We start from the raw sequence: 25,260 nt of genomic DNA, 5'->3' as shown, positions 1-25,260 counted from the left end.
TACTTTGAATGTTTAAACTGCATTGTGAGTTTCTTAGAGAAAAATTGCTGTTTCCATGATTTTATTTCTCCTGGCTCTTTTTAATGGCTGATTTTTCTTGGTGTCTGATATCCTTTGAATCTTGTCTTTGAATGCAACAAGAAAAATTGCTTAAACCCAAATGCCTACACCTATCTTAGAACAAAGAATGTTTTTAGAGAGGGCTGCTGTCATTTGCCTAGGTCAATAAAAGGATTAAGGAATTATCTTTTTTCTGAATGAAATTGAGTCCAGGAAATGTTTAATTATGTTCAGATTAATTTCCTTGTTTTTAAGTTTTTTTTTAAGTTATTAATTTATTTGGAAGTCAGAGTTACAGAAAGAGAAAGAGAGGGAGAGAGAGAGAGATCTTCCATCTGCTGGTTCACTCCCAAAATGGCCACAAGGGCCAGGGCTGGGCCAAGCCGAAGCCAGGAGCCAGGAGCCAGGACCTTCATCCAGGTCTCCCACATGAGATATCTTCCATTGCTTTCCCAGATGCGTGGCAGGGAGCTGGAATGGAAGTGGAGCAGCTGAATTGGGTGCCTATGGGATGGTGGCCTTGCAGGCAGCCGCTTAACCTGTTAAACCTCAGCACTGGCCCCTTAAGTCACTTTTAAAACAATTTTTGGCATGTACTTGTTTCTACATATACCCATAATATCTGATACACATAGTTTCGGATGTGAATACTGTGCATGGATCATAAATCAATCCACACATATACCTTTTTGGCTAGTTGCTATCTGGGGATACTTTTGAATTAACTGCTTATTGATCTTTCAAAAACAAGTTTTAGTGATTACCACTGTGTTTTCATAGGCATAGTTTTCCTCAGAATTAATGGTTCTATAAAACTGTTCTTTGAAAAACTACTTTTTAAAACCTTATGGCCTCATAATCAGATCTCGGGTCTTGTTCATTGTTTTCCTCTGTGTCTTACACAGTGCTTGGCATGAAGAAATGTGTTCAATGCAAGTTGTGCAGTTGAATGAATGATTAATGAATAAACTTCCCAACTCTCTTGTAAACTGCTATTGAATGCTAACCATGTGCCACAATGTTATCCCTAATGTACTATGTGCTTTTGATTTAAATGTTTTATTCATAAAACTTTATTAAGTCTATGGTATACATCAGAACCATTTCTACAGAACACTTGTGATTTGAAAGCATGTGGTTTGATTGTTGAGAAAATTGAAGGGGGTGTATTTGGAGGGGAAACTGATATAAATAAAACTGACCAAAGGATGTTCCCCTCTTGTCTTTTTTTAAACTGAATACCAGTTCCTTAAGAATGCCTGCCACTTATTGGGTGGCTCAGTGGTATTTATAGGAATTAATTGTACAAAGTATCTGAGTTGCAGTGAGTATATGATATACCAATCCCAGACTGTATACCCACATAGCTTCTGCAATGTTATATAGCATTGTGATTTCTAGTTTTAAATCTTACATTTTATTTTTATTTACTTATGTAAATAAAATTGCAATTTTCTTCATAAAATAAGAAATGAGTAAGGACAGCAGAGAAGAAAAAAAAATCTATAATTAATGACCAGTTGTACAGCTTCTCGCCAACTTAAAAAGATGTTCTGTGGCTTGGCTTTCATTTTCTCTCTAATTGCCTTCAGGATAATATAAAAATGTTTTTTAAGAAAGTCTCTGACTTCAAATTTTAGAAGTCCCTTTTTTAAAAAAAAAATATTTATTTTAAAGGCAGAGTGATGGAGAGAGAGACAGATCCAAACAGCAGCTATCCTGTAGCAGAAAGTATAATGAAACAAATCTTTCTCTGATAATGCTGATAGAGATACTAAACTTAAGGTCCTGGGAAATGTTCCATCTGCTGGTTCAATCCCCAGGTGGCTGCAATGGGCAGGGCTGGGCCAGGCTGAAGCCAGGAGCTGGGAACTTCATCCAGGTCTCCCACTTGGATGGCAGGGGCCGGCCGGAGCACTTGGGCCATCATCTGCTGTGTTACCAGACTCATTAGCAGGGAGCTGGATTGGAAGCCAAGCAGCCAGACTTGAAACTACGCTACTCTATGGGATGCTTGTAGCACAAGCAATGGCTAAAACTATTGAGTTACAATGCTACAAATTGAGCTACAGCACACCAAAATTCAATTTTTATGTATGGTTTTCTATGACAAAAACCAGCTTTGCTGACTTCTTCCTTGAGTTTTTGTTAAAAACAGTCATTGAAAGTTAACTTTCAAATAGATACTTCAGATAAATTTAACAAAAATCAAATTTAGAGATTTACCTTTATAAACATTTTTAGCTCAATTTCTCTATGCCCATTTTTGCACTTGATTAAGTCCCTGCAGGACAGAGCCTATGGGAGCAGAGAGAGACACAGCACCAGTTACAGGGACTGTGATGTATTCAACAACTAGGTTTCAAAGCCACCTGAGTAGAAGAACAAGTCTGCCTCAGAAACCAGGATAGACGGGGAACCTTTGAGGGAAGCTTTTTTGAATGTGTTCTGCCAAGATGAGTTTGCCAGGCAGAGTGATGGAAAGAGTACTTGGAGGAGGGGCATTTAGAGCTAATACAATAGTTAGCTGATAGTTGAGGAACCAGCAGAGAGCATCCTTTGGCTGGGTCACAGAGGGTGCTATTGGGGAGTGGGCATCATGTGATTATGGAAATAGAGACAGCTCAAGTTCGAATATCACTTCTCCCTTCTTTGTATCATGGATTAAAGATCAAAGTTAGAATTATGGGTGTTCTCTTGTACACCTGTCAATGGATCACTGATTGGATAAGGAGGAAACACCGCCCGTGTCTTCCCGCTAACGTTCAGTTCTAAAAATATGAGATCTAACCTATATTTTTTAGTTCAGTAGCATTTTCAAGCTTAATGGTTATGAAAAAGAGGAAAGGGAGGTACAGCATGGAGACACAGAAAAGAACCTGCAGCCCACAGTTTTGTAGGAACACTGTCACCCATTTCTTTGGTCTTCAAGGCTGTTTCCTGGCTACCCATAACCTTCCACCTCCCTTTGCTCCTGGACCTTCTAAATAGGTTTCGGGGAGGGGTTTGTGAGTGTGAGCCAGAGGGGAGGTGGAGAGGGGAAACTTTAAAACCAATGAATTAGCTTTTAACAGTGTTTTTGCTTTACCTGATTTTGGCAGGCAAGTCAAATGTAGACAGAAATAGTATTTCTGTGCCTTCTTGAAAAGTGTTGAACGACAGACGTTCCAGGGAGAACTAATCTCATCTTTGTTTCCTTATCTTCCGTTTGTCCCATTCTGAAAAGGGCAGACTCTTGTGGAGTTTTGAGGCATAAAGTTTTCACATTAGTTTTGTGTTCATGCCAGTGTACAGTTAGAAAAAATAGCTCCCATTCTCTGCTGACTGCCAAGAAGGTATCACTTTCTAAGTTGCATGTCAACGTTTGATATTTATTGGATAAAACATCTGTCCCGATTCTTCAGTTTCCTGGCTCCTGTTGTGATTTTATTTATATTGAATTTCCCCTAATCCTTTCTTTACCATTAATTTTTTTGGGGGGGAAGGGCTTGTATTTCCAAGACCTAACTCAGTCCTTTAGTTAAATATTCAGGCAGCCCTTAATAATTTATTCATCACATCTATTATCAAGAAATTTTCAAGAATTAGTAAAAGTGAAAACGTCGTGTTTTGTCAGAGGGGGAGTCTGCATGAACCTGAACAATCCAACTGTGCAGTGAATGAGCTTTTAGATGTAGCTCTCATCATGTCATGTATGTGGCAGAGTAAAGCAACACATATGCTTAGGTCAGCAATCTGTAGTCAAAAGAACTTACAACACCATGTGTGTACAGACCATTTAGAGCCTAAGGCTGAATTACATGTGTGTCCCACCTTTGTTTTTCTCTCTTGATTTTTTTTTTTACTTAAACTTATTTAATCCAATGGATACATATTTATTGATTTTTATCTTCAGTTACCTTTTGTGTCTGTGTAAGGTTCTACATTTATTTTATGATGTAAATGGCAGGGAGAAAATAGTCTGACTCAGAGATTTAAGCGTCAGGATCAAATTCTAGAAAGACAGCTTAGGGGAGAAAATGATTTCCTAGTAGATCAACCCCTGATGCTTCAGCTCGATCTAGAAGGAAATCTAAGAAAGCAAATAGACTTAGATTTTAAAAAGTAGCTCACTTTGAGAATGAAGTTCATGGTTCCTCAGTGCTGTGACAACTCTCTTGTCCTTCCCTCTCTTTGGGCTCCAAATTGAACAGAATCCTTCTTTTGCATGAAACATAAATAAATCTGTCTAAATCACTATCAACACAGTGCAGTATTAAATTTAAACCGAAATGCACAGCATGTATGCTGATCCCTGAATTGGGATCAGAATATCTGATGGTTTCCTAGATTACAGAGAAAATGGTGATCCTGCAGGCTGCTATCCTTATGAAGGACAGCTGGTCTTGTAGTGCTTATTTTAGCCATCAGAAAATAAGAGTAACACAAAGGCTTTAATTACATATAAATGCAGAATTTGTCATATTTGATCCTGCTGTATTAAAATTTACCTTCAAAAGACTTATGAATAAAAAAGCATTTCCCAGGCAAATTGCTGGGACATCTGAATTTAGATGTCTAGTGTACATAAGCACCCTCATATTTCCCATAAATTCCCTAGAAGCCATGAGGTGCATCTGATTCTCCTTTTTAACTAGACAGTAAGGATACAGTTTTCTATGTGGAAATGCTAGTGAGAATTTGAAAGTAATAAAACATATTTGCTGGGGCTGGCACTGTAGCGTGGAAGGTTAAGCCTCTGCCTGCAGTGCTAGCATCCTATATGGGCACTGGTTCGAGTTGCAGCTGCTCCACTTCTGATCCAGCTCCCTGCTATTGCACCTAGGAAAGCAGTGGAAGATGGCCCAATTGCTTGGGCCCCTGCACCCACGTGGGAAACCTGGAAGAAGTTCCTGGCTCCTGGCTTCCTTTGGATCCTTGAGGTCATTTGGGTTGGGGAGTGAACTAGAGGATGGAAGACTTTCTTTTTCTCTCCCTAATTCTCTCTCTCTCTCTAGAGGGAGAGAGAGATAGGTAGATAGATAGATAGATATACAGACAGATTGATTTATTTTGCCTTTCAAATAAAATATTGATAAAACCTATATTTGTTAATGTACACTTTACTTTAGGCTGGTGTTATACTGTATCCATGCAAGTCTGTTCAACTGGGATGATATACCTTATCTGCCATCTTTCTGTCATTTCATAGAGATTTCAGAACATTGAAAAGACCATTAGTATACAAGATAGATTTATATATAAGCTGATCATTCTTTTTTAAAAATATTTTTATTTATTTGAGAGGGTTACACACAGAGCTAGAGAGAGATAGAGAGGGAGAGGGAGAGAAAAAGAGGGAGAGAGAAGAGAAAGAGATCTTCCATCTGCTGGTTCACCCCCCAAATGGCTACAATGGCCAGGGCTGGGCCAGGCCAGAGCCAGGAGCCAGATGCCAGGAGCCAGGAGCTTCCTTCAGGTCTCCCACATGGGTACAAGCACCCAAGTAATTAGATAATCTTTTACTGCTTTTCCCAGGCCACTAGCAGGAAACTGGACCACATGTAGGACTGCCAGGGCATGAGCCGGCACCCATATGGGCTGTGGGCATAGCAGATGGCAGCTTAACCCACTACACCATGATGCTGGCCCCCTTGATTATTTCTCATGTTCTTCCTAATTTAGCTTTGGCAAAGTGTTGCAGATTACTCTAGCAGTCATTTCAAGTGGTGAAGTATATAGGGTATGGTTTGTGCAAATAACATTACAAATGTTTCTTCACTGGAACATTTAGACTGCAATTAGGGAAAGCATCATATTTTATAAGTTGGCAAAAGTTGCCAGGTCTTTAATTCTAGGACTTCTCTCACTATATTCATGAGCACATCTTGCTACTTGAGCCATCATGCTTCCTCAGCCTATCACTCTTCTCACTGTTCTTCATTTTTTTTTATATGTCAGAGGTTGGACAATTTGTTCATTCTTGCCCTTCAGTGTCATGTAATTGGATAAGACTTTTTAGACATGCAATTTTATGTATCAGATCTTGACTTTTGAGGTCAATATTTTGTGGAAAAAATCATGGCTCTGGAGCCAGAGAGAGCTGGCCATGGATTCCAGTGCTATTATTTCATTAGCTGTGTGACCCTAGGCAAGTTATTTAACCTTACTTAGCTCCATTTTCCTCTCTCCATTGTGGAGATAATATCTTCTTGTCTTGAAGGAAATCATAAAGAGTAAGTAAGATTACACATGCAACATGCCTTGCATCAATCACTAACAATTGCCTATTTGGATTACTGATTACTTTCTGTAATAAGTGTAACTTGATTAACTCTTTCTTCCACCAGATTATCTCTAATGAATTACATGTTCATTTATAGACAAGCTGTACTTGAGTCTAAGAAAAAGAATTTGTGTGTATTCAATACTGTGACATGCATATACTTCCCTTTTTTAAAAAAATTATATATTTATTTTGGCAGACAGAGAGAGAGAGAGAGAGAGAGAATCTTCATCCACTGGTTCATTCCACCAAATGCTGCAGAAGCCAGGAGCCAAGTGCTTTATCTGGGTCCCCAAAAATTTGGGCCTTCTGTTGCTTTCCCAAGTGCATTAGCAGGGACCTGGATTCAAAGTGGAATAGCCGGGGCATTAATCAATGCCCATATGGATGCCAGTGTCACAGGTGGTGGCTTAACTCACTGTCCACAATACCAGCCCCCACTTTTTTTTACTACAAAAAATTTACTCTTCCACTTTCCTTTAAAACCCATATCAAAATCTTCCTGAATTGCCATTACTTGGAAAATGTCCTTGAGTTAGTGTTAGCTCTGATGCCCTTACAGTGTCATGTTTTGAACATTTTACAGCATATCTTCAAGTGATTTTGTTACATCTGACTTCCTCCTGCCTTTGATGTATACCTCCATTCTGCCATTAGTGACTAATTCCTCACTTGGATTTTCTAAATAACTCTTCTCTCCTAGTGTGCACAGAAAAGGTTTCTACATCTGTGTTTCTGCCAAAATCACCCCAGAGTTAAACCTGAACCCTCAGTTTGAGGGCGATTGAAGGAAGAGTTGCAGCTCTAACAGATTTCATAGAGCAGGAAGTATCTGTGGGGGACTTGGTCACCCAGGTCGCAGAGACCTTGATGCTCCTAAGAAGCAATATTGTGGAAGAAAATGTCTTCTTTATAATAAGCAGTAGGACAGCCTGGTAAAAATTGGCACATTGTGTTTAATCTGTGGAGAGCACCACTTTCTTGAAAATAATTCTCTTGAGTTGGTCAGAAACATCTTGGATTTCATTTTTCCTTCTCCACGCTATAGTTAACCCATAGGAGAAGATAGATATGTCCCAGAGTGTCATAGAGCAATAGATCCAACAGAGGGAGGACTGTTAAGGAAGGACTCCTAATATCTTTGAAACTTAGTAGATTTATTTTATTTTTTTTTAAGATTTTATTTATGTATTTGACAGGAAGATTTACAGATAGTGAGAGAGTCTTCCATTGGTTCACTCCCCAAGTAGCCGCAACGGCCAGAACTGTGCTGATCCGAAGCCAGGGGCCAGATGTTTCCTCCCGGTCTCCCACGCGGGTGCAGGAGCCCAAGGACTTGGGCCATCCTCCACTGCTTTCCCAGGCCACAGCAGAGAGCTGGACTGGAAGAGAAGCAACCAGGACTAGAACTGGTGCCCATATGGGATGCCAGCGCCGCAGGCAGAGGATTAACCTAGTGTGCCACAGAGCTGGCCCCTGAAACATAGTAGATTTAAAGCAAAGGCATTCATTTAGGTTGCCCCCTTAGGATACTATGCATTGCCAATTTCAGCATTCAGAGTTGGATAGTGTCTACTGACTCCCAAATCCTGAAGCAGATACTGTGCAATTTTTTATGTCCAGACAATAGCTGTATGAGTGAAATTATCATCAATTAGTGGATGAGAAAACAGAGACTTAGAGAGGTTAAATGGACCTGTGGCCACACAGTTATTAAGTGATCCTTTCTCTTCAGATCTACATCTCTCCTTTTTACTGTGTTATTTCGCTTTATTTTAGGTTTCCATTTTAAACTAGAGAAAAGCTCCCAGAGAGTTAATTACAGTGGATATAAAAAAAGGAATTCAAATTAGTAATATCATTATCTCTCTCCATTTCTAGTTTGTGTGAAGCAGGTAACCGATGAAGCATCTTCCACTCGAGATTCAAGCCTTACTAACACAGCAGTGCAAAGCAAGTTAGTGTCTTCCTTTCAGCAACACACCAAAAAGGCTCTTAAACAGGTAAGGTAGCCAGCATTCGTCCTTTGTCCTTCAATTCTACCTGCTTAAGGCAGTGGGTGTCCTGCTGATCAAGTAAAATATATAAGACCTCAGCAATCAGAAAGCAATAGATAGAGATATCGTGAATTCAACCACTTCCATATTATGCAATCCAGTAGTTTTAATCTGTGCTAAAAAGCCAGGAGAGCTTTGACTAAGAACTTTGATATAAAACAGAGGAGGAAATATGTGCTTGGAAACATATAAAATTTGTTTTAAACTTGTGTATGTGTGTATGTGTGTGTGAGACAGAGAGAGAGAAACATTTATAGTAAACCTATTAGGTTCATATTATATTGCATATTTTGAAAATAAAGTTTATATTCTCATATTTATGTGATGTTATAAAGTAAAGTTTCTTATTACTGAGATGAATTCAGGTAAAAGAAGGAAATAATAAGCGTGGTGTATGTCTAGAATATCCATCAGGACTATATGTATGTATGTATGTATTGTGTTAAGAGTCTGAGGTAAGAGAGGATAGAGTGTTGCCATCTGCTGGTTCACTCTCCAAATACCCATAATAACCAGGGCTAATGCTCTCAGGATTGTACCTTTAAAATAAACTAAATCTGTTCTTTTATATTAATAAACATAAAAACTATCAAAAAACAACAGAGAATCCAGGAGTCCTGAACTCAATCCAAGTCTCCCTTATGGTTGGCAGGAATCCAACTTGAACAATCACCTGCTGCCTCCCAGGGTCTGCCTCAGCTAGGAGCTGGAGTCAGGAGCTTGAGACGGGTATCTGAAAGGGGACCCGAGTGTCTTAACCACCAGCTCCTAGTGACAGTTGTATGATGCTGAATCACGATAACTTTGTAGGATCATCCCAGTGGTAACTTTGCAATAAAAAGCTGTCTTGATCTGGGTGGCCTTACTCTGAGATGGTGATGTAAGGTTAGAGTGTGGGTGCTGATGTACCCTGCTTTGAATCCTTGTCACTCTGTGATTTGGGGCCGACCAGCTTGCCTCTCTGAATTTCAAGCTCCTTTAGCAAATGTGGAAAATGATAGTATCATGCACATGTGATTATCTGAGAAGTAATTGAGGTTATACATTGAAAGCGTATCATGGAGTGAGTATCTGGACCGTGATAATCACTCAATACATCACTCAGTAGCTCTGCTCTCCCACCACACTTGCAGAATAGTGCTGGGATGGAAAGAAGAGATGCTGTGCTTAGCCCGGGCCATTGCGTATGGCAGCAGTAGTAGTCCTGTCCACAAATGGAAGGCTATATGTTTTCCCCTAACTTCATGATTTTCCCTTGTTTAACTGATTTCCTCTGGCATTTTCATCTTGATCCTCTGCCATAAACCCCCTTCACCCATCCTAATTGGGCCCAGCAATAGAGGGACATATTTATAACAAGGAAAAGAGAAATAATGTTTCAATTCATTAGTTAATTAAAAATTTATTAATTATTTAAAAAAGAAAAGACTCACCAAACTCTTTAGCTCCTTAATATTCAAATTCAATCCCCTCGATATAAAATATTTCTACCTAACTTCTCCCCTAGCTCCAGGAAGTGTAGGAATGCATCACTTTTGTGCTCAATTTTCTTCCCTTTCTACTCTGCATTCATTGTTAACACTGCAGCACTTCTTTTCATTGGTATTGTATTTTAAGTGATAAAAATATTTTCTCCTGAATAGGTCAAGTAATCTTTGGGGAGATTGTCATTTGGCTTTTGGGAAATGGCTTAGATGCCAGAGAACAAAGCTGAATCAGTGTTGAGATTTTTTTAATTGATGAAATAAAGGATTTGTGTAGGTGAAGAACCCTGGACAAAGGCTCATTCAGGCAGCTAATAGGATGCAGGTAATAAAATACTAACCAGGATAGAATAAAAGATACACAACTGGACACTTGTAGCTGTGGCATTTAAGAGACGTAAATGGGATCATAAATGAAACTCTCATTTCTGAAGTGCAGTGATTTGGAAAATGTGCAAACTGAAGTCTTCCTGAATATGAGTGGAAAGATTCCAGTCCTTGTATTGTTAAGTGTCTCTCTCTCTCTCTCTCTCATTTGCTTCCTTTTGGATCCCTATCATTTGAATACTTTTTATAGTTACTAAAATGTTACACAGCTTAGAGTTAGCATTTTTGTTTTGGGAAAGCAGTGAGTTCGTGGAAAGTGCCACTTACTTGCTATGGTCTAAACCTTGTTTTAAGAAGTCTGTCCTGTAAGCTTCTTAATGTCCTGAAAGAGTTATTTTATTCGTTTCTTAAAATTTCTATTTTATAACCAAGTAGCAAATTAGTTGCCAAGGGAATGGCTCAATATATAGAAGATATGCTAATGTTTCATTAATTATCCAATTCATATTGTAAATACATTTAGAAGAGCTTGTAGAATTTTGACCAGATTCCCTATAATTGCTGGATTTCTTAAGGCAGCATTTTAAAAATTGAGTATATGGCGTTTTAAATTGTAGCAGCCTCAGCAAATCTGCAGCTTTCTTTTCTTTTGGATAGTTGAATGGCCATAAGCATGCAGAATTCATTATGGATGCATTATATCCGTATATAATATGCCCATTTATATGAATACATGTTCTATATCTGTGAAATGTTTGGTGTGGTATATACATATGTACAAGTCATAGTCAATCAGCCCTAGGACCAGCTGAATTAAATTAATAATAATTACATTGGCTGATATAAACATTATGCTTTTCATTTTACATGTGGCATACCATTTAATTCTTATGCAAGTTCTTTGGCATGTTTCCATTTTAAAAATTGTTTATTTTCATCTTACCAATAGAGAGTGAAAGAGCAAGAGAGAGCAAGAGCACATGCACAAGAGAGAGAGAGCGAGAGAGAGAGAGGTGCCAAATGCCTGCAACAGCCAAAGCTAGACCAGGCTGAAGCTGGGAGTCAGAAACTCCCACATAGGTTTTCCATGCGGGTGTGCTTCAAGAAGCTGGATTAAAAGCAGAGTTGGGACTGAAACCCGGTTGCTCCAATATGTGATACAGGTATCCCAAGTGGCATCTTTACTGCTGTGCCAAAGGCCCTCTTCAGTATTTCCTTTTTTTTATTTTATTTTTATTTATTTATTTTGACCTGCAGAGTGGACAGTGAGAGAGAGAGACAGAGAGAAAGGTCTTCCTTTGCCGTTGGTTCACCCTCCAGTGGCCACCACGGTGGTGCGATGCGGCCGGCACACCACGCTGATCCGATGGCAGGAGCCAGGTACTTATCCTGGTCTCCCATGGGGTGCAGGGCCCAAGCACCTGGGCCATCCTCCACTGCACTCCCTGGCCACAGCAGAGAGCTGGCCTGGAAGAGGGGCAACCGGGACAGAATCCGGCGCCCCGACCAGGACTAGAACCCAGTGTGCCGGCGCTGCAAGGCAGAGGATTAGCCTAGTGAGCCGCTGTGCCAGCCTCAGTATTTCCTTTTTAAAGATAAGAAACAAAGGACCAGGGAAGTTAGATAACTTTCCAAAGATCACCCAGCAGTTAAATATTGGAAATGACATTTAAATATAGTATCATAGTTTCAGATTCTAGCATTTTAACCAATACTGCATTTCAGCATATGTTATGTAATAGGGTACTACATTTTTGACACTATCCAAGGAAATTTATCGACTTGAGTCTTTGTATAGCATAAAGAAAACAGAAAGGTACAGTCGTTATCAATGTGGATTGCTTATGTTCAGTGCCAGCACACACTAACACCACACACTCAAATATATTAGCCATTGTGATAATTTTCTAATGTATTAGAGAAACAGCGTGCTCCCATCTACTGATTTACTTCCTGAATGCCTGGGCAGGGGCTGAAGCTGGGAGCCAGGAACAATCCAGAACTACTGTGTCGTGGCAGGAACACAACTACTTGAGCCATTGCTATTGCTTCCCAGGGTGTGCAATGGCTGGAAGTTGGGGCCAGGAGTTGGTGATCAAACCTGGGTATTCTAATGTGGTAAACAATAGCTTAACTGCTAGGCTAAGCACAAGCTCCCTGCTGTTATTATTTTATTAGAAATATATTCTCTTTTCAGTATAACATTAGTAGTCTAACTGTATATTGCCCAGTATAGATTCTTAGAAAGAGGTAAATTAAAAAACAAACAAACAAAATACCTAAAAACACAATAGCTTTGTATTCTTTAGTAAAAATAATAAATTTTTAAGAATTTACTGGCATAATAAGGAAGATACAATTTCCCATATCTGAGGCCTCAAACCTATACCCCCAACTAATTCCTGTTGCTATGGAGGGTGGGTTTTTTGCCTTCACAAAACAATTGAAAATGATATAATTACAGGCTGGACAGCATAGATGCTGTGATGCCCCTTGGTTATTGATGTACAATATCTTCCATGCACTCAAATTTTTTGGTTGCTGATACTTTCTAATCATCAAACATAAGTTAGCATCTTATGTTGGGTGTAATTTCATTAATAATAATATGTAGTCATTTCAATGGGGATTTGTGTATTTATCTATTTGTCCTGAATAAACATTGTCAGAAAGTCCTGGGGAGCTGCAGATTGTTGGTTTTTACCTGATTCCTTGTTTTTCTGCCTTGGTATTTTAGTTGTCATGATCCTAAAAATGTGAAATGATTAGGTTTTGAATTTTGAAGAAGGCTAGTTTTCTTAAAGAAAGAATATATTCTGGAAGTTTGTAACAAAAAATAAAATGCAAGATTAGAGAAGGAGAGTCCTGTTATGCCAAGTAATACGATAGTGAACATAACCTTTCTATGTTGCTTCTATTGGTTTATTGACTTTGCTCATTATTTATTTAGGGTGGTAGGATTTATTCATAAAGTTGCAGATCCTTTTCCTTCATGACACTGATAAACAGATATATTCTAGATATTTTACTGTAGGTTTGATGTTTGACCAGTATTGTGTAATTCCAAAGGTTATGTTGCATGATAGCCGTTTTTGAGCGTGGGCGTTGACATTTAGTGTCATAACAGTAATGCAATTGTTGGTGTCTCATGCAGCCGCCTATTTGCTCTGTGTGTGTTTCAAGTTATTTAAGTCCCAGCATTCACAGCATGTGGAATTTTCAGATTTTCAGTGAAGAGCTTATTGTACTCAGTGAATTTTTGTTATTTTGCTGGTGTTCTTTCTCTATTAAAGCAGATATTACTGGTTTGAAATTCCAAGTTAGTGCCAATGTCTCCATTTTTAAGTTTTATTTTTCCTTTAGGGTAGAGATGAGAATTGTATTTTGTAGAATTATCCAAAAAACTTCCATTCTAAAAACTGACGTGTGTACCTAAAGGTTTTTTTCTCTTTTTGCAAGAAAAGATTACAACTTATCTCTGGAGCAAAGACTGTTCAGTCAGCATCTTTTTCTTTCTTTCTTTTTACGTAAAGCCAGAATTGAATTTCTGTGGGTGCAATCTGATCTCTACTTTTCTTGGACTGGTTTAGTTGTGTTACATTTGTTTCTTTTAAAAATGTAAGTTTATTTCCAGGTTTAAGTCTATAAATTACTTTCATATTGAATAGTCCCTGGAAGTATTAACCTTAGAAAGTCCAACTGTACTTCTTACAACATCACAGATAATGAAATTCTACTGTCTGTGATTTTGCAATAGCACACTATGCATGTGACTGACCAGCTTGGAGACACATTACTTCACAGCAAACTGCATTTGTACTCACCATCTGCTCGTTTATTTAGGTTCTAATATTGCATCTTTCTGGATTTGCAATGATAGGATTTAAAGCTGTTCAATAAGATAGTTCATTAGTATTCAAATTACAGCTGAGACTAGAGACAGTTGGAGGTGCCTCATTAATATCATCCCCTGAAATGAATATAGACTGCAATAGAAAGATTGATTATATGATAAGAATGTAATGAAATTATGTTGCAGACTAATCAGTAGGCCCTCTACTAGCCTTCTGTGGTGAAAACTGGCCCCTTCCTCAACTTCTCACAACAAAAAGAGAGTATCCTCTCTTTCAGGATACCCTTGTACAAGCACGCTCTCCACCACCGTATCAAGAGGTGCTGTCTGGCGACAGATGTTGTGGAACAGTGAATGAAGCCAGCACGTAGAATGCTCACATCCCAGGGCAGAGTACTTGGATCCAGTCCCACCTCCACTTCCAGTCCAGCTTCCTGCTAATGGGGAACCTGGGAGGCAACAGATGCTAACTTGGGTCCCTTCCACCCATGTGGGAGGCCTGGTATTATTTTCTGGATCCCGGCTTTGGCCTGGCCCATCCCCAGCTCCTGTGGCATTTGAGGAGTGAACCAACAAATGAAAGATTTTCTCTCTGTCTCTCTCCTTCCCTTCCTCCCTCCCTCCCTCTCCTTAACCTGCCCCCCACCCTCCCTCTTGTGTGTGTGTGCCTATGTGTGTGGTGAGAGGAGTGTTGCTCTGCCTTTCAAACAAATAAAAGTAAATAAACTTTAAAAATTTTAAGAAAAAAATTAAGTGATGTTCCAGGTATTGTTTTTTAATTTTTTGTTTTATTTGAAACAGAGAAAGAGAGATGTTCCATCCACTGAACTCAATGTGGTCTTTCACGTGGGTGACAGGGACCCAAGTACTTTAGCCATCACCTACTGGCTCCCGGGGTGCAAATTAGCAGGACTGAGACCAGAACCAGTCTTTCCAATACAGAATGGGGCAACCAGCATCAGCTTAAATGCTGTGCCACCTGCCTGCTCCCTAGTCCTGTTTTCTTAATCTTTTACAGAGACATATATTTTTCAGGCTGTGGGATACTCAAATTTAGTAATTATAAGTTAAATTGCAGCTATTTGTAACATGGTGTAAAATAGGAATTTTCTCATTTTCTTGGAATTTTAGCAAAAACTCAAGCTGAGGACAATGTGTTAAAGTGTACCCTGCTTTGAAGAGAGGTGCTAGACACAGCTCCAGAGGACTTAGTGAGAGGACTTAGCAGATGGTGCATTGATTATACCCAAACAGCTATGTACAAAATAGCACAGGATTCATTACACACACACCCATACATACACACACATACACGTGCATGGATTTCAAAATATTTCTCAACAAAATAAACTTATCTTTTAATTTCATTTCCTGCAAACTTTTTGAAGCAGCAGTGTGTGTGTGTGTGTGCATGTGTGTGTGTACTTCTCTCAGTGTAAGTACTTGTGTTTTGAAGGATTATGATATGAAACCTGGAGAATTCTGAAAGTAGCTGAGCACAAAGAAAGTGTAAAGCTGTCCATTGCCTAGTGGAGCAAGGATGCTGAGCGTACTTGAAGGCTGCAGGCATCCCCAGTGGGATATTAACTGCTGTATAAAATGCCCACACCAATGAATGCATTTCTTGGATTTTTCATTTTGACTCAGTAAATACTTAGTGAGAACCTAATATATGCCAGGTACTCTTGTGTGTTCAGGGCTGTGTCAGTGAACAAAGGTGACAAAAATCCTTATTTCTACAAAGCATACTCTCCAGGATGGTGAAGAGAGGAAATAATGGCATTACACTGATTAAAAGGTGTTATGTCCACTTGGAAAAAATAAAGCAGAATGGGTGGTGGGGATGGAGACTACTGAGGGAAAAACAACAAGTCGTTCAGATGGCTGACGCAGGAGCGACTTGGGAAGTGAGAAGGGCTAGTTTGAATGGCAGTGGTATGCCTGGGGCATTTAAGGAAGGGAAAACTTGAGATGGTATGAATTAGTAAGAGGTTGGCCTGAGGTGTGAGATACAATGCATTCCATGCAGTGGAGCCTTCTAAATATTAGCCAACATGATTGCAGACAGCAGGTCTTTGTCCGGAGGATGCCTCATGCTTCCTCTTTGCTGGTTGCTTTTTTTTTTTTTTTTTTCTGTCTTTGGTGCCAATTGGCTAGGGTAGGACTGCAAACTGTGGGGAAGGCAACTGGGGAGTGGGATGCCTTTGCACTGAACAAAAGTCCCCTGCTCCCTATAAACTTAGCAGCTGTTTCTGGGAAGTTCTTTGCCATCTGCAAAACCACTGTAAACTCTTGTTTGTTTTTTTTCACAACTTTGGCTTTCTTTTTATTCCTTGAACCACCCAAGATCTTCCTAGTAGGGGTTTTGCTGCTGTTGCTTTTATTGACACTGGACCCCACAGCTGTCACACAGCCAGGTTGTTCTTGTACTTTAAGTCTCATCACCCTTGTTGCCTCCAGAGAGAGGCCCTTCCTGTCTTGCTAATCTAGATTGGTTTCCCCTGACTCCAGCTACTCTGCTTCATCTCAACTGCCATCATTTTCTTAGCACTTGTATGTGTTTGAAATGACTAATGTTGTTTCCTGCTTCCTTATGAGTTCTTCACTATCATGTAAAGTAATTAAAAGAAAATTTTGGTCATACTCACTGCTGTGAATCAGCAGGATTACACGGCAGTATGGAGAGTAATCCTCAAAAAATACATTTATTTCAGAATGGATGCATTCTATAAATATAAAAAATAACATTTATTGAGTGTTTACACTGTAAACTGTGCTAAAATATTGTTCTGCAGATTTTCTCTTAAAAGCATCTTGCCAACACTACTGTTTCTATTTTACGGGGACATTTGCCAAAGTACTTTACCCGGCATTATGCAGCTTGTTAGTTAAATCTTTCTGTGGTGCGAAAATCCTGCAGCCCTTGAACCACACAGCCATTAAGACAACTCTGTAGCAGCCCCAGCCCCTTTCCGGTTCACATTAGAAAAGATGGGATTTAGTACCTACACTGAGCAGTGGTTAGACTTGTTTATTGTGGCCATTGGGGAGAGGCTGTAATGTTTAGTAAACATCAAAGATCTGTGTCATTGGACTGAATATGGTGCACAGTCATTTTTGTTTTCCCAATACATTGCTTAAAAACAGGAAGACTCACCCAAAATCTAGATTTGCTGCATCTCCTGAGTATCAGCTATCCCCTCTGATGGGGTCCATGTGTTCTTGCTCACTTTGGCCTCCATCTTTGGCCATGTCTCACCCTCAGCTTGCCTGGCCCAAAAGGCATTCACATTTTTTTAGAAGATCATGAGGAGGAAATGCACAACATGTGTTTGAGTAGTCAGTGCACATATAGTTGCAGAAATAGGGTTACATATCCCAAAATGCAATAAGTGAAGAGGTCGCCCTCATTATGTACAGGGTGCACGCCTTCCCACAGAGACCAGCAGCTTCTCTATACCTTCTGCATCAAGGACTGGACAAGCATCAGAGTTCTCTGTTCAATGTCAGCCCAAACTATCGCAAACATCTCCGCTGAGCCAGCGGTGATTTCCCCTGCCCCCATCAATGTTCTCCTCTGCTTAGGTGGTGCGGTCAGTGTCCATAGTCAAATAAATCCTGTCTTCTGAATTGGAATCTTCAAGGCAGCCACAGATGAGTCTACAATGACTGGATCTATATGTGCAGTCAGTCCAGATGCCCCTTTACACCCAAGTAGCTGAACTTCAATATGCCTGAGTTTGCCTAACAGCCTGTGTTGCTTTACTATAGTGACTAGTGACACAGTAAACAAAGACTTCTTCACTGTTACTTATCTGCCCCTATAAATCATATTTACGCACAAATACCATGCTTGCTTTTTGAGAAAAAAAAAAAAAAAACAAAAAAGTCCATATGTTTTTAATACACTTAAAATAATTGTTCTTATATGGTGAACATTGAGTTTTGGTCACCTACAGGCACATAATGTTGTATGTTAGTGTTTTAAAATATATTGAACTGGGAACCATTGCTCAAATTTTTCTGAGTAGGAAATCCATACTCGAAGACATCATTCACATGACCTTAATGTTGCTTAACTTTCCTTTATCCTTGCCTTGACTATTTAAAACTCAAAATTTCTGTGTTTTTGTTCTTATTTCTATCAGAGTTGTTTTTTTTTTTTTTAAAGATTTATTTATTTATGTGAATGTCAGAGTTACACAGAGAGAGAAGGAGAGGCAGAGAGAGAGAGAGTCTTCCATCCTCTGGTTCACTCCCTAATTGGCCACAAATGTAGAGCTGTGCTGATCTGAAGCCAGGAACCAGGAGCTTCCTCCAGTTCTCTCACAGGGGTGCAGGCGCCCAAGGTCTTGGGCCGTTTTCAACTGCCCTCCCAGGCCATAGAAGAGAGCTGGATTGGAAGTGGAGCAGCCAGGACTTGAACTGGTGCCCACATGGGATGCCGGCACTGAAAGCGATGGCTTTACCTGCTATGCCACAGTGCTGGTCCCTCTATCATAGTTTTTTCCCCTATGTGATTACTAATTTCTGTTTGGTAAAATCCTCTCAGATCTAAAAATTGAGGATGAAATTTTTGTACATTATTTATGACCCATGCTCCCAAAATGCATGCCAAATTTGGTTTTAAGATTCCAACATCTGGGCTTCTAGTTACTGCATTATTTATCCCTTAACCAAAAGTATGAGAGGTAAACAAAAAGAGTTTATACATTTATAATGCACTTAATAATTATTTTTCTTCTATGGTGGACATTTAATTTTGCTCGCCTATAGGTAGGTAGTGTTGCATGTCAATTTTTTAAAAATATTATAATGAGAAACATTGTTCCAATTTTTTTTTGTAAATGCTAAACATTTAATAAGAGTTCTTTCACATACCAAAAGAAGGAGGAGGAGAAAGAAGAAAGGGAAAGAAGATAAGTTAGGTGGGTTAAAAGGAGAGGGGGAAGGAGGCGGGGAAGGAGGCAGGGAAGGAGGAGGGAGGGAAGGAAAGGAAAGGCTTGTCAGAGTGGAACCTTCGGGAAGAACCATTTCCTTAAGTGTTCTGTGGCCTGGGCAGGGATTGCTTGTGCTGCACTCTCCCAAACGCATTCTGCCAAATTCCCTGCCTTCAGTCACAATGTGATCATGTGAGAAAATGCACAGTACTTGCTTTTAGAGAGAGAGAGACATTGTGTCTACAACTTACATTCAAATGGTTCAGAAAAAAACAACAATGTGCACTTGTAGGCATGAGTTTCCTAGGACTACCCTGACAAGATACCACAGGCCATGTGGTGTTAAACCTGTGGATTGAACAACGGAAACTCTTTCTCACAGTCCTGGAGGCTGAAGTAGGAGGTCAAGGTGTTAGCAAGATTGGTTTCTCCTGGGTCCCTGTCCTTGGCTTGCAGAAGGCTGTGTGCTTTCTGTGTCATGACCTTTCCTCTCTATCCTTTTTAATGTCCTTTATAATAAACTGATTAATAAGTTTTTTCCTGATTTCCATCAGCCATCACAGACAATGTAATAGAACCCAACGAGAGTATGCATGCCTTGATTTATAGACCATTGACCAGACATATCTATGGCCACACCATCCTGAACATGCCTGATCTTGTTTGTTCTAATATTCTGAGTATGAAATACATGTTCAGAAAATGTCATTCAAATGATTCAGTATTGGTTTAGTATTTTCTAAAATAAATTCCCTAACCTCACACACACACACACACACACACGCACATATGAATGTTTTGAAATGTCTAACTTTTTATCAAGGGATGTAATTGAAATACATAATAATATATACATAAAAATTGATCACTATTTGTATAGGTTTTATTGTTTTGTAAAGCCTTACATAGTGAGCCAATATAAATGTACAGTGCTGTGTGGCCTTAATTCATTATAGGATTTATAAATTAATGCCTATAAAGTGTTTTAAGTCTTACACAAGGCTAAAGAGATTAATGCAATTATGTGCAAAATTTATGTGCAATTATATATACACATTGAAGGAAGAGGAGAGTAAATGTTTTAAATATTTTATAGCACATATGCCTGCATTAAATCTACTATTAAAACAAGCTAAAAGTGAGAATAATAACCATTGCATTTTTTATCCCTATCCTCACGGTACCTGTTACTTTATTAAAGCTCAATACATATAAGAACCAAACGGACAATGTCTCATTTTATCATTAGTGACCATATCATTTATAATAGATTTCTCAAGCCTTTCCTTTCTCATCTGGATTTAAATTCCATCTGAAAATGCCTTTTCTCATTTAGCTGGTATTTAATATTTCATATCTGTAATTATTTGGTAGCCAAGGCTTATGATCAACAAGCTAGACATTCAGCTAATACTATTTGCAAATAAAATAACATCATTTTTGACAGTAGGGTATATATAGTCAGTGCAGTATGTTCGGAGAGTCTGACAACTGTTGGTCAAAGAACATTAACCAAGTAACTGAGATGTTGTAAAATTGGTAGAAATTACATACACACCAGGAATAAAAAGGCTGGAGACACTCCACAGCCAGGCTTTTAACCTGTGCCTGTGATTGTAATGGCTCTTCCATACGTGTGCTTAAGACCCTTTTTATTACAGGTAATTTTCTGCATAAAGCCATCAACCAGATAAGCTGTATTTCAAAACTTTTCAATGTCTTTTATTACATTATCATCACCGTGGTTGATTCATTTATGAAATACAAAATCACTCTCATTTGGAGAGATTTATTCCATATCTTTTTTTTCCCCTGGATTTGCCAAAACCCCATCATATTCGTGTTCTGAAGGTTAATACCCAAAGTCAAGCAGACAGAAGCCAAGTGCTGCAAGGTTTCCAAGATTAGGACTGATTCCCTTCACAGAAATAAATGATTCCTGCCATGTTCAGTGATTTTGTGCAGTGCTCCCCACGGCTGAGTGAGTGCATCAATACTGTAGTCCTTACATGCTGTACATACTGATGACACTCGGTGTTAACTTGATTGACTGAGCAGTGCGCTGGAGAGGATGCACCTGCGAGAGAAATGCAGACACATATATTTTTATCCTAGGTTTGAAACATTTATTTTACATTTATTTTACTTGGGAGTGATAGTTTCAGATTCCATGGGCTCCAAAGCCACGCTGCTAAGGTAGAGCAAACCGTTAAGTGCTGCTTTGCTGTCAGAATTATACCAAAAATGGTCTCAGGTTTATACTCTTTGCCAAAGCCTGATTTTATGCTTTTCAGGGAAAATAATATCAAAGTGATTATTAAAGATCCTGACAAATTAAGGGTTCTATGAAACTTAAGTCTCATAAGAGGTTCTATCTAACGATAGGCAAGTAGATCATTTAATTCAATGTTGAGAAATCATTTTGGCTATGTTTTTTTTTATCTTGTATTTTATTATCATGTTTTGTAGGCTCTGAGGCAGCAGCAGAAAAGAAGAAATGGAGTCTCAATGATGGTAAACAAGACTGTGCCTCGTGTTGTGTTGACACCATTAAAGGTGTCCGATGAGCAGTCGGATTCACCTTCAGGTAAAGAGCTAAAATTCCCTGTGCATGGCTACTTGTCCCTAAAGGAGACATCCTCAGTGGGAGAGATGTTGGGAATTTTTTTCTGAGCCTGGATACTGCCACTGAGGTTTGATTTCAATTTTTTTTTTATACCATTGACTCTTTATGTGATTCAAAAATAAAGATATTTCCCAGTTTAATAAAAGGGGGGGCAACATGCTTATCCTCAAAGGACTTCATTTGCTAAATGTGGAAATGTGTAAGAAAATATGTGCGTGGTGATGCTTTGGGCGGGGGAGGCTTTTCTTGTGGCTTTTGCTTGTGTTTCAATCATGAACTTTAATGGTGGGCCACATGCTGGTGTGTAATTCCATCAAGCGCAGTTCTTCTGGGAGTGTGAATTTGTTTTCCAGTTCTCTGCTGTAACATCAGGAATCCTTTATTAGTTTTTGTGTTCCGGCAACATTCTTCTCACTTCAGTGCAGTCCTGACCTTTTCTTCTAATTTACCTCGTGTCATTTTATCAGCTGGCGCCGTTCTATTTATTACAGATTAATGCTTGCATTTTCTATTCCGGCTTCAACATGGAGTTATTTATAAAGGTCTGATTGCTCCCTCTCCTCAGGACTCCCTTTTCTTCATCTTTCTGTCTGTGTCTTATATCGTCTGTAACTGGCATGGCATTGCTCAAGCTTGTTCATGTGTTTTTAAAAACGATCTGACTATTTCTTTTAAAAGCTATCAGATCAGTGAACGTGTTTTTGACTCTGCTATTAGGCCATCTGTTGTTGCTTTTTGTTCTGTTTGATTGATTTATTGGGCTTTTCTTTTTATATCCAGTAGGGGAATCAGATTGTGGCCAAAGGTAGTGTATTAACTCTTAGAAAAGGAGATTATATCTATGGTTCTTGAAAGAATTTTAGATTTTCTTTTCAAGGACAGCAAGAGAAAGATAATGGCATAATAACTATTTCCTTTTTTAGGATCCGAATCTAAAAATGGTGAAGCAGACAGTTCAGATAAAGAAATGAAACATGGGCAAAAATCTCCTACTGGAAAGCAAACAAATCAGCACTTAAAACGATTAAAAAAGTCTGGTTTAGGTGAGTGTTCAATAGACTGTGACATTTTACCTTTTAGAGATTTATGTCTTTTTAAATTGTGGGAAATTCCCAGAAGTTTTTTTTTTTTTAAGTGGTTGAATAAGGAAATTTAAATATCCTATTTATCTAAACCAAAAAGAGTACCAAGCAAGGAACCATAGTTAAAATTGAATGTTCTTAAGCTGATTTGTAAATTTGCAAATGATGTTAATGGGTAAAGCAGAAAGTAAAGATAAACTGATATACAGTGTGCATTCAGATAATTAAGTGCCTGCTCATGATTCTGTCTCTCATGTGGTATTTTTGTCTGTGTGATTGTTTCACTTTTTGCAATGTACTGTATTCGGGAGAAATGCAACTTTTATGAAGGATTCATTGAACTGGAGAATACATTATCATCGGGGTCTGCTGCGGTGGAACTGCTTTGCCTTGCTTTTTGTCTATGTTCCTTAAATATTTACCAGTGCCTGTCTGAGAGCGAGTACAAGATTGCTGAGAAGTGGGGGAGACCCTGGGCATAGGTCTTGCCAGTCAGCACCAAGTTTTCTTTTAAATATTTTCCTTCCTGATAACTTTCTATCAGGTATCCAGCACTAGCATTGAGAGAAAGGGAGTATGAAAATTAAAAAAGACAAAAATAAACATATCCTGGAATGAACATTATAATTCTTGGCTTCCCCTGCCTTGTTGACTGACCCGGACCTAATGGCTTCGTTTTTCTCTCTCTCTCTCAGTTCACTTGTGAATAGGGGTAATGATAATAATTCAGGTCATTATAATATTTTATAGAACAGTTGATAGAAACCATAAATTTATTAACCTGGACTTTATTAACTAGTTCTGCCACACTTTCTTGGCAACTTGGAGTACTTCTTATTCGTAGAGTTCATCTGTTTGGAAAATGCAAGCAAGATTTTAACTGATTTAAAGTTTTTAGTAAAGTCTTATTGATTTATACCCTATACCAGGCATTTTGCTAAATTTTGTTAACATACTTTCAGTGAAAGCCTTTGAATAGGATTTATATACCTGTACATCAGAGACCTCTGAGGAAGTAGAATTATTTTTTAACTATAACAAAATTACCTATTTTATGTTATTTCCAAGGATAAATAAATTTTTAATTCTTGTTCCTAGCCCAAAGTATGTTTTTGTGAAAACACAATTACACATACACTGACATATTTCTTTTAGTCCATGAGGTGCTGTAAATAAAGTTCTTTAATAGATCTAACTTTGAAAATAGAAAACTCTAGTGGAAGAATTGTATTAAACAACTTATTAAAATTATGTATTCAAAAATAGTACCATGTTTCCATATACTAAATGATTTAAAGTTCAGTGGCCGTTAGTTGAGACAGATCTGCCACCAACCTCAGAGTGGCCAGTGCCACACAATGAGTATGAAAAATTTCAAGGCACCGGGGCCTCCCTATTTAACTTACTTAGCCAACTCCAGGATGAGAGGGTGCCCAGAGAGTGTACTGTGTGCCTCATCAGGACCCTCCCAGGCGCTCAGGTCTTCAATCAGGAGCTCTCTGATTGTTACCTTGACATCCATACTCAAGCAGATAAAGAATTAGAATTATTTTTTGTTCTTTTTCATACTGAGAGTCAACTGAAAGGTACAAAGGTGAACAGACAAGCCTGTTTGTAGGAAATCTTGCATGCCACTCTACAGCTTACATGTTAAAAACAGGGCTACCAGAGTATTATGGCTGACTTGTTAGCAAGTTCAAAAGGTAATAAAGGAGACCTCTATGGTTTTTTAACCTGCTTTCCTGTAGGCTACAAAAAAAAAAAAAAAAGACAATAGAAATAATGAAACCATTTTAATGGAGGGATGGAGAAGTGAAATCATGCCCACTGCTCATATTTAATGGAATGGTCTAGGTGTTTTGACATGTTACCTCGTTGAATTCTTCAATTTTGTACAAAAGATGATTTCTATTTTACAGCTGAGGAAGCTAAGACCCAGGAGGGTTGGGACATTGTTCATGAATGAGCCAACTAGAATTCAAGCCAAGGAATAGTTAACTCCAAAGTCTCACCCATTATCTGGATAGAATCTGAATATGAAATCATGCGGCCTGTATTTTTCAACTGCAGGCACCACTAAGGAGCATATAGCAGTGTATGTCACAAGTCTGCCATTAGGTGTGAAAGTGCGGGTACACTAGTTACACATAGAAGGAGAGCTGCCTGGCTGATCCTATGTCAAGCAGAAGAAGAAAGTGGGAATTAAAATAAGTCAATTAAGATAGAAATCTGTCAAAAATAAGCTACAGGTGATTCCTGGGAAGGCAGTGTGACTAGCAAGCAGATGAATGGAATGGCTTATTTTGTGCAAGTGAATTTTTTTTAACTTTCATTTAATGAATATAAATTTCCAAAGTATAGCTTATGGATTACAATGGCTTCCCCCCCATAACGTCCCTCCCACCTGCAACCCTCCCCTTTCCCTCTCCCTCCCCCCTTCCATTCACATCAAGATTCATTTTCGATTCTCTTTATATACAGAAGATCAGTTTAGCATACATTAAGTAAAGATTTCAACAGTTTGCTCACACACAGAAACATAAAGCTCACACACAGAAAAATACGG

General features: G+C 38.8%; 1 protein-coding gene across 4 annotated transcripts in view; it reads left to right on the top strand.

Moving 5' to 3' along the window:
* ASXL3 (ASXL transcriptional regulator 3) overlaps positions 1–25,260 on the top strand; it is a 193,984-nt gene that overhangs the window by 83,530 nt on the left and 85,194 nt on the right. For 2 of the 4 annotated variants that reach the window (XM_051851307.2, XM_051851304.2), the window contains 3 exons: positions 8,207–8,328; positions 21,456–21,573; positions 22,536–22,655. In XM_051851307.2, the coding sequence (XP_051707267.2) occupies positions 8,207–8,328; positions 21,456–21,573; positions 22,536–22,655 (360 nt within the window). The remainder of the gene's footprint in view (positions 1–8,206; positions 8,329–21,455; positions 21,574–22,535; positions 22,656–25,260) is intronic. The other 2 variants (XM_051851305.2, XM_051851306.2) reach the window with 2 other exon arrangements.

The sequence above is a fragment of the Oryctolagus cuniculus genome, chromosome 10 (genome assembly GCF_964237555.1).
Source record: "Oryctolagus cuniculus chromosome 10, mOryCun1.1, whole genome shotgun sequence".
Taxonomy (NCBI): domain Eukaryota; kingdom Metazoa; phylum Chordata; class Mammalia; order Lagomorpha; family Leporidae; genus Oryctolagus; species Oryctolagus cuniculus.
Note: the sequence above shows the minus strand (reverse complement) of the source record. Positions and strands in the feature narration are given on the sequence as shown.